The sequence below is a fragment of the Musca vetustissima genome, unplaced genomic scaffold (genome assembly GCF_032173495.1).
Source record: "Musca vetustissima isolate MV318-11 ecotype Yass unplaced genomic scaffold, APGP_CSIRO_Mvet_v1 utg23092, whole genome shotgun sequence".
Classification (NCBI taxonomy): Eukaryota; Metazoa; Arthropoda; class Insecta; order Diptera; family Muscidae; genus Musca; species Musca vetustissima.
Genome location: NW_026885508.1, coordinates 55947 through 69190, shown reverse-complemented (window position 1 = coordinate 69190; position 13244 = coordinate 55947). Strand labels below are relative to the sequence as shown.

The 13244-nt window shown below is 37.2% G+C and overlaps 1 protein-coding gene across 1 annotated transcript in view; it reads left to right on the top strand.

Moving 5' to 3' along the window:
- Positions 1–490: 490 nt before the first annotated feature.
- The window catches only part of LOC133332771 (myotubularin-related protein 14), a 28121-nt gene continuing 15367 nt past the window's right edge, over positions 491–13244 (top strand). Inside the window, exon 1 of the mRNA XM_061541146.1 lies at positions 491–601. Coding sequence (XP_061397130.1) covers positions 500–601 — 102 coding nt within the window. The 5' untranslated portion in view covers positions 491–499. The remainder of the gene's footprint in view (positions 602–13244) is intronic.

Below are 13244 nucleotides of genomic sequence, written 5' to 3'. Positions count from 1 at the left end.
TATTAAACAAAACAAAAATAGCAACAACGACAACAAGAAAACAAAAAAAAAAACAAACAACGTTCAAACAAAAAGAAAACCACGACAAGTGTGTTGCATTTGCCGTTGTTGTTCTCGTAGCACAGCAAGCAGACTGTGTTGTTGTACGTGTGCATCCGGTGCATGTGTGTGCGTGTGTGTGTTTTGGTTTAAATGTATTTTCTTTTCTAAAGAATCAAAAAGCAAAACATATCTTGCTGACAACAAAACATAAATAAGCAATAACCCAACGGAGGAGCAAGAATTATCACAAAATAATAAAAAAAATAATAATAAAAAAGAAAACGTAATAATAACTACAACAAACATCGGAGCTAACGAAGTGACACAAATAAAACGTCAGCATAGCCGAAAAGCGAAAATTTTGTTTTTGTACGTTGTTGCATAAATTAAATGCATCATCATCAGCACAGACAGCAACAACACCACCTCCAACACCAAAAACACAAAAAACACCACAATGTCCAATATTCACGAAGTGACACAAAAGGATTTACACGATTTGTTAGAAATTTTCGAAAGAAAATCCTTCGAAGCTGGACCATGTGAGGAAGGTACATTGGTAAGTTGCAAAATTCAGATGCAGTTATTTTGGCTTATGTTTAAGCGAATAATGTCAGATGTTACAGAGGCTTCGTCAGCGTGAGGTTCCAAAGGGTCTTGTGGTTGACATAAGTAAAGTTAGGGGCCCGGACACTGATCTTTTTTATGCCCTCCAACATAGTATGGAGGGTATATTTTTATTTTGTCATTCGAAATATTAATTTTCGATCCTATAAAGTATATATGTATATTCTTGATCAGGGTAAAATTCTAAGACGACCTAGTCATGTCCGTCTGTTATAATCACGATATTCTAAAGGAATTGAGATAACTCGCCAAAATTTTGCATAGAGTCGTCTTTTGTCCGCAGGCAGGTCAAGTTCGAAAATAGGCTATTACGATCCACGTTTAGGCATAGCTCCCATATAAGGTTACCCCAATGTTTGGTATTTTGGGGTTCTTGAGTTCGTTTTTCAACCGAATTCACTATAATTTATTGCATTGGGTTCTTTTTGGGTACCAAATGCAAAAAATTTTAAAAATTATTAATTTCCGTCCACTTTTTTGGGTAGCCCCAATATAACGGTATCCCCAATTTTCGATATTTTGGCATTCTTTTTTTTTTGTGTACCAAATGTCTCCTTTACAAATTATAAATATCGGTCCACTTTTTCGGGTATTTTGGGGGTATTTTTAAGCGCGATTTTAAACCGAATTCGCTGAAATTTGGTACAATGGGTTCTTATTGTGTACCAATTTTCTTCACTAAAAATTATAAATATAGGACCATTTTTTCGGGTAGCCCCCATATATGACACCCTTAATTTTCGGTATTTTGGGGTTCTTTAGCGCATTTTCAACCGAATTCGTTCACTTTTTGGTATGTTGCCTATATTTTCATTTCTGTCAGTATACGTATGATGGAGGATATCCAAAGTTCTTACTTAACGATTTTCACTTGTTTGTCTTAAGTTTACAATAATATTGTTATAGGGGTCTGTTTACAACGATCTACAGGGTTATCCGTTTCGTGTTTTTTATACCCTTCACCACACTGTGGTACAGGGTATTATGTCTTTGTGCATATGTTTGTAACGGGCAAAAGGAAACGAGATAGACACATGTTCCTTTTGAGAATATGCATAGAATTACTTGCTGATTCGATTTAAGCATGTCCGTCTGTCTGTCCATGTTAAATTGTAAATAAAGCACAGGTCGCATTTGTGATCCGCATTGGATGAAATTTGGCATAGTTTATTTGTTTGGCCCAAGGATGAACCCTATTGAAATATATATTTTCGTCCGATTTAATGTAAATAGAGCCCCAAAGTCCCTATATTTTTTTCGATTTGCACGAAATTTGGCATAGCATACTGAACTAAGTGTAGAATGATGATTTCGATAACGCCCCATATATATTTTCGCCATATTCTATGTAAATGGTATACCAATGCCCCTATATTTATTTCGATTTGCACGAAATTTTGCATAGCCTTCTGAATTAAGTCTAATATGATGTGTGTGAAGTTCCGTAAAAATCGGTTCGAATTTAGATATAGCCCCCATATATAGTTTCGTCCGATTTTAAGTAAATGATGCACTAAAGTCCCGGTATATCTTTCGATTTGCACGAAATTTGGCATAGCTCATAGAATTGTGTCTAGAATGACGTGTGCTAAGTTCCGTAAAAATCGGTTCAGATTTAGATATAGCCCCCATATATATTTTCGTTCGATTTAATGTAAATGGTGCACCAAAGTCCCTGCATATCTTTCGATTTTCACGAAATTTGGCAAAGCACATATAATTGAGTCTTGAATGAAGCGTGCTAAGTTTCGTGAAAATCGGTTCACATTTAGATATACTCCCTATATATATATATATATATATATATATTTTCTTCTATATATATATTTTCTTCCGATTTTATTGCACTAAACACACAAAGTTTGACAGATTGGCACACAATTTTGTATACCATACAAGTTTATATAAATTAATCTCTGGCAAGTTCCATATATATTTTCCGATTTTAGGTAAATGGTATACCAAACTCCTAATGTTTGTCCGATTGATACGAAATTTTGCACAACGTATCAAATTGAGACTAGAATGACGTTATTGACGTTTTGTTGAAACTGATGCAGATGCGTGCCGGATTCTTTCTTCCTTTTTTACGACATGAGGAACTAGAGTCCTGACTTTTGCTTACGAAAGCCTCCAAATATTCTAAAAATAACTATGACAATATGGGTATAATTACGAATCATACATCCCATTGCGAGTTTTGTAATTTGATCTGTGGTTGTTTCGTCATATAAAATATTATTCTCATATCTGTCGAACAATCGATGGATGTGTCTTATTATTTTCTCCTGGTCATCTTACTACGAAGGATGTAAAGTAACCGTGATTTTCACCTCTACTAGATGTAGTACGGGACCTACAGAAAATGTTACATTAGAACCTATAATTTCGTCGATAATTTGTTAAAAATCTATCTACAGATTTATTTCTATAAATGGATAATTTTTTTTGAGAGTCTGGGCCACTGGGGTTATCACATTTTTTCATTTAATAGCATTTTACTTGTTAAGTAGCAGGTAATCTAATTTAAACTGGATCAGGAGATATTTTCTTATCAATTCGTAATTCAATTGTTAGCTATTACATCAGTGGAACTATTGAAATTATAGGTGAAGCTATAGGACAGTCTAAAATGGGGAATGCTTTCGGATTATCAAAGGCCATGGCAATTTCTTTATACCCTCCCACCATAAGGGTCTTTTGAAATCAGATGCCAATATTCTGTATTTTGTAGGTTTTTGACTCATTTTTCCACCGAATTGACTGCAATTTGTTATTTTAGGTTCTGATTTGGATAGCAAATATTCCAGTCAAACATTTTCAATATTCGTCGACATTTTAGCGTAACCCCTGAATAACGGTAACCCGCATATTCGGTATTTTGGGGATTTTGGACATGTTTTTCAATTCAAATGGCTATAATTTAGGGGTTTTGTGAGCTCATTGGGTAGCAAATAAATCCATTATGAAAATGTCGATAAAATGGGAGAAATGAGTTGACCGGAATGTTAGCAGTCGTAACATCGCCCAAGAGCTAAAATCGACCATAAAACTGTTTTAAACTATTTACACAAAGCTGGATTCAAAAATAAGCTCGATGTTTTGGTACCACACCAATTAACAGACAAAAATAGGATGGATCGAATTTCCATCTGCGGTGTCTATCTCATTCCAAACGGAATGAGATAGACCCATTTGGTAACTGGAGATGAGAAATGGATCACGTACGATAACACTGTTCGAAAACGATCGTGGTCAAAGAGCGGTGATGCACCTCAAACGGTGGCCAAACCAGGACTAATGGTCAGTACGGTTCTGCTATGCATTTGGTGGGACTGAACGGGGATTATTTATTATGAGTTGCTTCCATATGGACAAACGCTGAATTCTGATCTCTACTGTCAACAACTGGACCGTTTGAAGATAGCAATTGACCAGGCAACGCTAGGCAACACACATCTACAGTGACTCGCCAGAAACTTCGGGAGCTTGGTTGGAAGTTTTAATGCATCCGCCATACAGCCCGGACTTGGCACCATACGATTATCATCTTTTTCTTGCATTGCAAAATTTCTTTATTGATCAATATTTGCTATCTAGTGATGATTTTGAAAATCGACTACTAAAGTTTTTTTTTTTCAAATAGAGACCAGGACTTCTATGAGAGAGGCATTATGAAGTTACCTTTAAAATGGCAACAAATCATACAACAAACGGTGCATTCGGACATTCCGAAGCATGTTAAATAAAGTCCTATAGTTCATATATAAAAAATTGGGTTTCTTTTTCCCCAACCTTATATTATGGAGATTTGTCCCGTTTTTCAATCTAAGAACCTGTAATTTAACACTTTAGGTTATCATTTGACAGCAATACCAACCATCCTAGGAGTAATAGCAATGCCAGTGCAAAATAGTAGGACCTCCTATTGAAAATCTTGTATTCTTTTGTGATCACTTTTAAAAATTTCTTTCGTAGAGAAGGTAGTTCGGTTAAACGCTATCTAAATATGTCATCCATTCTATAGTTTTTGCTGTAAATTGAACTTTTTTTTTACTAATTTTATAACTAAACTCCCTACTAAATGTCTACAATTTTTTTGTTACATTGTAGAATCAACTTTGTTTTAAATTGATTTCAAAAGTGTAGAATTGTTTTTTCTTGTTTTTTTTATATTTTTATGTTATTGTACTTGTTGTTATTTACACTTTTTTCCTAACTGAACAAGATAAGCAAATAGAAATTTAATTGTTTAATATAACAACAACAACAGCAAAAGAACAACCACAACCCGACAGTAAAAATAAACCCACTGATGATAATAATGATTTCAAAGGGGGAGCGAGAGTCGAGGGTTGGCAAACTGACGACGCCGACTGGCTGACATGTAACAAATAAGCCTAGCTAACGCATTCTTAGTGATGAAAACTCGTCAATAGAAGGTGAAAGGGGTAATAGGTGTTGTTGTTGTGCTGAAAGATTGCTGTTGTCATAGACTCCTCGTCCAGCACGTTTCTAAGAATAGTTGTTGCTGTTGTTATTGTTTACTATACATATTATTTTTCTATTATTTAGTATTTTGTTGTGCTACACTAGACACCATTAAATTAAGTTTGGGAGGTTGCTGATGTATTGGCCTCGGACACATGTTTTTGAATTTAACAAAAATCGGTTTAATGTATGAAATACGACTCAGGAGCGGGAATAATACCAAAAATACATTCATTGCCTAGTATCATATACGATGCAAACTAAAAGGATCTGCCAACAAGCTTTAGGGTTAATGTTGTTCTCCAAGAAAATCCAGACACACATATAGTTGATGCGTTGATAGCCCTCCTCTGGACGGTTTGGCTTTGTATACAGACGGATTCAAGATGGAAGAAGGTACAGGGGCTGGCGTCTACACTGTGAAAGGCTAGACCTTGAGCATACCTACAAGCTGGATAGCAACTGTAGTGTTTTCCATGCTGAAATCTTTGCGATTTGGAAGGCAGCTAAATTGATAACAAGTCTGGGTGCAGAGATCGTTGAACCGGTGATTATTTTTGTGGATAGTCAAGCGGCTCTTAAAGCCATAAAATCATTTTACATCAAATCTGAGGCCGTCCCCAAGTGTAGAACAATCTTGGAAGAACTTACTTACAGCTATCGGCTGTGTTGGGTACCAGGACGCCGTGATATCATGGGTAATGAAAGAGCAGACAAATTACCTAGACGAGGATCTCAATCTACAGATCTAGCTATTGAAGGCTCTATCAAACCACACATATGTCATCTTTATGGGAACTTTGAGGAGTTCTTCGACGAAAGAGTCAATAAATATCTATTGGCAGACTCTGTCTACCAAAAGGACACACTCACTGTTAAACCTGAGCAAAGCTGAAATGAGACTAATGACAGGAGTCATTACTGGTCATTGCAATATCAGGTCCTTTACCAGTAAATGGAGGATGATGTTACTGATTACTGCAGACTCTGTGTTGACGAGGATGAGACGGAGACAATTGAGCATATCCTGTGTCGCTTTCCAGTCCTGTCCTACAGACGACACAGACTCATTTTCCACCGCCTCTAAGCTTCTTCTCAACAACGGAACCTGCTCTAATCTACAGCATAATTAGAAACCTAAAGTGATTAGGAAAGTGGAACTTTGATTCGTAATATATCTTCTGTCCGATCTCGATAGCCATCGATACTATCGAATATTTACCTTCTCACAATTCCTTGTAAGCCTCTCATCTCTCTCTTTTCTCCTCTCATAGATCTCTCCCTATATATTTTTTCTTTTCGTGGATAATCACAATGGACCTGACGGTCTCAGAGCACATCCCCAAACCTAACCTAGTTTTGAGTTATTCCGGAATTGATTGTATTTTTATCAAATGTGTAGGATGTCCCAGTGGCGCCTTAAACACCCCTTTGTTGTACAGTGTTTCTATTTGTTTTTTTTTTTACATTATATAGTCAATGTTTTATATGTATTTTATTTTTATTGCTCAATAATGCTAGCTGCTGTTCTTTCTAGTCGTTGCATTTCGTTTTGTTTTTAATATTTTCTTTATTTTTCAAGGTGCAAAGTGTGATGTGTTAATTATAGCTTTCATTCTTTTTTTGTTGTTATTTGTATTTATACACACATGTCAAGACTGCACACTTTCACACAAATGCCTATATAAATTATAATTCATGGCGCCAGAATAATTACTGGCAATTTTGTTTGAACCCCTTTTTGAGTGCATTCCCTAGATAGGGCTATAGTTAGGCGATGGAATCGTTAAATGTTTAAAAATCGTAAAAAAATAATGTACAGGTACTTATCTTCAATTGTCAGTCAATGATTTTATTTTGCGATAAATAGCAGGTAATCAAGTTTAAACTAGATCAGGAAATGCTGTTGTTATCAATTTGTAAGTGATTTGAGTGTAAGGGATTATATGTGGCCATAAGTGGACCTAATCGGCATTGAAAATTATTTTTAGGGTCTTTATAAAGGCGTGGATTTTTTAAATTTTTTTAGGGTCTATATACAGGCGTGGATTTTTTCATAAATTTGGTATGGGGTCCATAGGTTTGGTTAGGTTTTGGGATGTTCAGTCACTTATGTGGCTGCAGCACTCTGAGATCGTTAGGTCCGTTGTGACCATCCAGAGATGATAGATGAGAAGTTTACAGAAAGATATAAGAAGGTAAGTTTGGAATAATGTCGATGGCTATAGAGATCAGACAGAAGATATATTACTTGTCAAGGTTGCACTTTCCCAACCACTTTAGGTTTCTAATTAAGCTGTAGAATAGAGCAGGTTCGCTAGTTGAGAAGAAGCTAAGACTAGATGGAAAATGAGCACCCACTAGTCTGTGCCGTCTGTAAGCCAGGGCTAGACAGTGACTCAGAAGTTGCTTAATTGTCTTCGTCTCATCGTCAACGCAGAGTCTACTACATCAAGATCCCATTTACTAGTAAAGGTCCTGATATTGAAATGACCAGTAATGATTCCTGACATTACTCTTATTTCAGCTTTGCTCAGGTTCAACAGTGAGTGCGTTCTTTTGGTAGACAGGGTCGTTGTGCCAAAGTTCATATGCTCTTTCGTCGAAGAACGCCTCAAAGTTCCGGTAAAGATGGCATATGGTTGGTTTGATTGAGTCATCAATTGCTAGATCTGTGGATTGAGATCCTCGTCTAGCTAGTTCGTCTGCTCTTTCATTACCCAAGATGTCACGGTGTCCTGGTACCCAACGCAGCCGATATCTGTAAGTTATTCCAAAGCTGTTCTACACTTGGGGACGGCCTCTATTTACAGGGGGGGTTTTTTCTTATTATTTTCGTGATCTACATAAAGCGTGGATTTAAAATAATATATATTTTCGGTATCTACATAATGGGGTGAATTTTTAAAAAATTATTTTCGTGATCTACATACAGGATCTATGTTCTGTTTATCGAAACGTATACCATTTTTATTACCGCAAAATCGCAAAGTTGGTTCTGTTACAGTCCGTCCATCAATATTATTGTATACTCGCTCGAAGCATTGCCACATCAATGTTTTATTAACAAAGCATATTTTTAAAGGTCAATGCTAAATAAGTGTGCCGCAAAAAATTGTTTTTTTTTCTAAATTTCTAAATTGTGAGATAAACTAAAAAAGAACAAAAATACAATTAAAGGTTATCAACATTTAAATGAAACAACCTTCACAATACAAATTATTGAAAATTAAAACCTTTTTTCTACTTTTTTGTTTGTTTCCACTTTTGAAAATTGCAAAATAAACTCAAATAAGCACTTGGAACATTGCCGCAAAGTACTTGAATTGTTTGTTTTTTTAATACAATATAAATTGAAGGGGTGGTTGCTGTCACCATCTTCATCATAAATTCCTTTTTTCATGCATTCGGTTATCGATTTGAAAATAGCAAACATTTATCTTATCGTCGTCTTTGCGTTGCAGTCAATTTTTAGCCGTTGCTGCTGCTGCTAATCACAAATGCATGAACAAACAAACGGACTTTACAACAACAACAATTGCAAATAAATAAAAAATGTAGAAAAATTCAAGTTCAAGTTTTTATTACGCAAATGTTGATTTTGAAACTAAAGTATTTTAGCAAATATTGCTTGGACGTAGCTAAAGAATGATTAGAACGTTCGTAGATGGACTTCTTAGACATAATGAAGTTTTGAAGTCGATTTAATAAGAATAAGTAGTTAAAAAGAAATATTAGGAGAAAGGTGTGAATAGTTTCGATGGCTATAGAAATTGGACAGAAAAACATATTACTTGCTAAGGTTGCACTTTCCTAACCACAAGTTTTCTAATGATGCTGTAGATTAAAGCAGGTTCCATAATTGAAAAGAAACTTAGAGACGATGGAAGGTGAGCACCCTCTAGTTTGTAACGCCTGTAGGCCATAACTGGACAGCGATACAGAAGATGCTCAATTGTCTCCGTCTCCTCCTCACAGTCAGCACAGAGTTTGAAGTAATCAGACTCTGTGCTGGTAAAAGCTCTGATATTGCAACCAGTAATGACTCCTGTCACTACTCTGATTTCATATTTGCTCAGGTTCAACAGTGAGTTTGTTCTCTTGGTTGAAAGAGTCTGCCAGATGAAAGAGTCTGCCGTGATGTCACAGTGTCCTGATACTCAACACAGCCGATAGCTGTAAGTGAGTGTTTCCAAAACAGCTCTACACTCGAGAACGACCACGGGATTTGAGGCTTTAAGAGCCGCCTGACTATCCACAAAGATAGATCTCTGCATCCAGACTTTTTATCGTTTCCGCTGCCTTCCAGCTTGTAGGCAAGCTCAAGGCCTAACCTTTCACAGTACACGCCAGCCCCTGTACCTTCTTCCATCTTGGATCCGTCTGTATAAAAAACCAGACCGTCCAGTCGAGGGTTTCTACGTTTCCAGTCGTCTCAGTTTTACGCGTTGGTGCAATGTCATAGCTAGTTCGTTCAGGATACATCCATGCCCGTAGGTACAATTCCGCCATAGATTTTGTTCTTGCAGCCTTAGGGCACTACCCGATACCTGACACTTAATACTGAGACCCACAGGCCTTTAGTTTAGCATTGCGTTCAAAGCTGCTTGTGGGGTGCTTCTCGTGGCTCCAGTTATTAGAATCGAGGCGGCTCTTTGAACCTTGTCTAGTTTGCTGGATGTATGGACTTATGGCGCAGGCAGTGCTACCAGGCAAGAGAACCATAGGAAAGGATGGGCCTTACCACAGTGTTATACAACCAGTGTATAGTCGATGGTTTTAGCCCCCAACTTTTTCCAATGGAATTCTTGCATGCATAGAGTGAAATCTGCCCTCTCTTCGCCCGATCCTCAGCGTTCCTGTTCCATCGCAATTGACAGTCCAGGATTGAGCCAAGGTATTTTGCTTCGGGCGTTGATGCAGCTACTATAATTAATAAACGTATTTCTATGTGGTACAAAAAGTCACCAAATTTTAAAAAGTTGTGTCAATCTAGTGTTAAGTGAGTGGTTTACGGACACAAGTTTAACGTTATTGAAAGCTCCTTCTATATCTAGAAAGGCGACCAACGTAAAGTTCGAGTTTTCCATATTCCTCTGAATATAACTTACCACGTCATGGGAAATGACACTCTTCACGAACTAACCGATCTGAGGGGGTGTGAATGGAGAAGACTGAAGGAGTTCACAAAAAACACGGAATTCCTAGATTCATAGGGGAATCAAACCCAAATGTTTTTTTAAGCTAAAGTTTCACTAATTCTAACTTTCTCCGCATTTCCACAGCGCACAACAGGCCTAAATTGGCTTATTTGTATGTCCTTCACATGTTGGACATGTGGTATCATCCACCCCTCTTTTCAACCTAACCTAACCTTTTATTTGCTTTTTATATATGCGTGCTGCGAATTGCTAAGAGAGGTGGTATCTACATGACTCCTAATCTCCAGGTCGATCAATCATTCGAGAGTCTTGAGGAGAAAGGATGATAGGCTTAAGGGGGTGTAGTCCTTTGGTGCAGAGTGGCCGTATAGATCTTCTCAATGATCAGATATATACTTGGCGAGGCAAATTGAAGCATCGCCGGTGTGATACCATCTGGTCCTGGTCCTGTAGTCCTATATAATAATCGATGTGCCATTCACTTGGATGACTAGATTTCGGAGTGGAATAAAGGGGACCAAGTTTCAGGAGTGTAATAATGGGACCAGGTTTAATCTCTCCATTCTTTAGAAAAGTTGACACAATTTACGTATTGACTTGCGCGTAGCGCCACCTATCTGCAAACATCATAACACAGCTGGAATTTACAAAATGACCTTAAAACCAATATCAAAAACCACAAAAAATGTGGGTGTAACCTAGCTAACAACAACCACAATACAATCGCTAACAGTTGTTTTTTACAATGTAATGATTTCTTTGGGTGGGTGATTGTTGTCGATCGAAACGTGATGTTGTTGTTGCCTTTTTTAATAAAAAAACTCGTTCATTACTTGCCGTCTTGTCTTTTGTTTTGTTATTATTTTTGTATACCCTAACCTGCCCCTCCTTCGTTTCACATTCCAGTAATGTCCAAATGCTGCTGCTGAATATATGACTACCGTGAGCCAAGTGAGTGCAATGAGCTTCACCAACACTTCATTCATTACATTTCTCCAACATTCTCTGTGTTGTGACCACTATTTATATACCCTCCACTATAGTATGGAGGGTATATTAAAATTTTGTCATTCCGTTTGTAACTCATCGAAATATTGATCAGAGTAAAATTGTAGGACGATCTAGCCCTGTCCGTCCTTCCGTCTGTTGTAATCACGCTGTCTTCTGCAGAAATTGTGATTGATCGTCAAAATTTTGTATACAGTCGTCTTTTTGTCTGGAGGCGGGTCAAGTTCGAAGATGGGCTATAGTTTACCGCCCAATTTTCGATATTTTTGTCATTAAGTCGCTTATCAACCGAATTCGCTGAAATTTGGTAAATTGGATTCTTTTTGGGTACCAATTGGATGAAAATTACAATTTTCGGTCCATTTTTTCTGGTAGCCCCCATATAGGAGGACCGCCCAATTTTCGATATTTTGGGGTTATTGAGCTGGCTTTTCAACCGAATTCGCTTAATTTTGGTACATTGGGTTCTTTTGGATACCAAATTTCTCCACTAAAAATTATAAATATAGTCTATTTTTCGGGTAGCCCTCATTTAAGGTTACCGCTCAATTTTCTATATTTTAAGGTTCTTGAGCGCGCTTTTCAACCGATTTTGCTTAAATTTGGTACATTGGGTTTTTTTAGTTACCAAATGTCTCCACTAAAAATTGTAAATATAGGCTCACTTTTTCTGGTAGCCCGCATATAACGGTACCCGCGCGTTTTTAATCCGAATTCGCTGAAATTTGGTACAATGGGTTCTTTTCGGGTACCAAATGTCTCCACTAAGAATTATAAATATAGGTTAATTTTTTCGGGTAGCCCCCATATAAGGGTACCTCCCAATTTACGGTATTTTGTGGGGTTTTAAGCGCGTTTTCAACCGAATACGCTGAAATTTGGTAAATTGCGTTCTTTTTGGTTACCAAATTTCTCCACAAAAATTTATAAGTATCGGTCCACTTTTTCTGGTAGCCCCCATATAACATAAACCGGTGTGTAGACAATTATCCGGTGTGTAGTATAGGTTCACTTTTTGGTATGTTCCCTATATTTTCATTTCAAGTATCTGTCAGTATTCCTATCTATGGTGAAGGGTATCCAAATTTCGGCCCGTCAGAACTTAAGGCTTTTTCACTTGTTATTCACTTATTTGTTTTTTTCCTGTTGATGTGTCTTAAGACAATCACAACACACCCCAAAACTGGTTACTTATTTGTTTACTTAAATGGACGGTGGGGGGAGAGAAAGATCTCAGTCACAATCCGGCAAATATTTCTGTTAATCTACTTTTGTACCGTTTAGAAGAAGAAGCAGAAGAAAAAGTACAAACATTAAACTACATTCCATATGAACTGAAGTCTGCCAGCCCCAGTCAGTTGACCGACCGACAAACCAACCAACCAAGCATTTTGCAGTCAGTCGTCGAGTTTTGCCAAGCGATACATGCATCCGCAGCGCATGGAGATAAACAAGAAATCACAAGCACCAGCCAGACAGCCAGCCAACTAGCAAATTGCTGCCATTGATAGTAATGCGCTTCTGTGCAATGGAAAAATAACCAACCTCGGTTTTGTAAAGTGAACAGCAAGAAGAAAAAGACGACAATGTTGAAGAAGTAAAATATACTATTTCTTGTTATTGTTGTTGTGCATATAGCATCTGTGGCATTTGGTGGAAAGTAGTTCATACTCTAGCTATAATTTTCTGTTTGCCCATCAGTTGTGAAGGCTTAAAAATCCGGGTTTCCAAGACAAAAATTAAACTTCTTTTTCTGACACACACAACAACACTGCTGCAGGTTGGTGGTAATGGTTGATGGTTAAAGAGTATTTATTTTATTTACTTACTTGAAAAAGTTTACACTGCGGTGCAAAACATTTTCGCATTTTCGTAAATATTAATGCAGTAAGGTTATAATCCCAAAGCGGATAA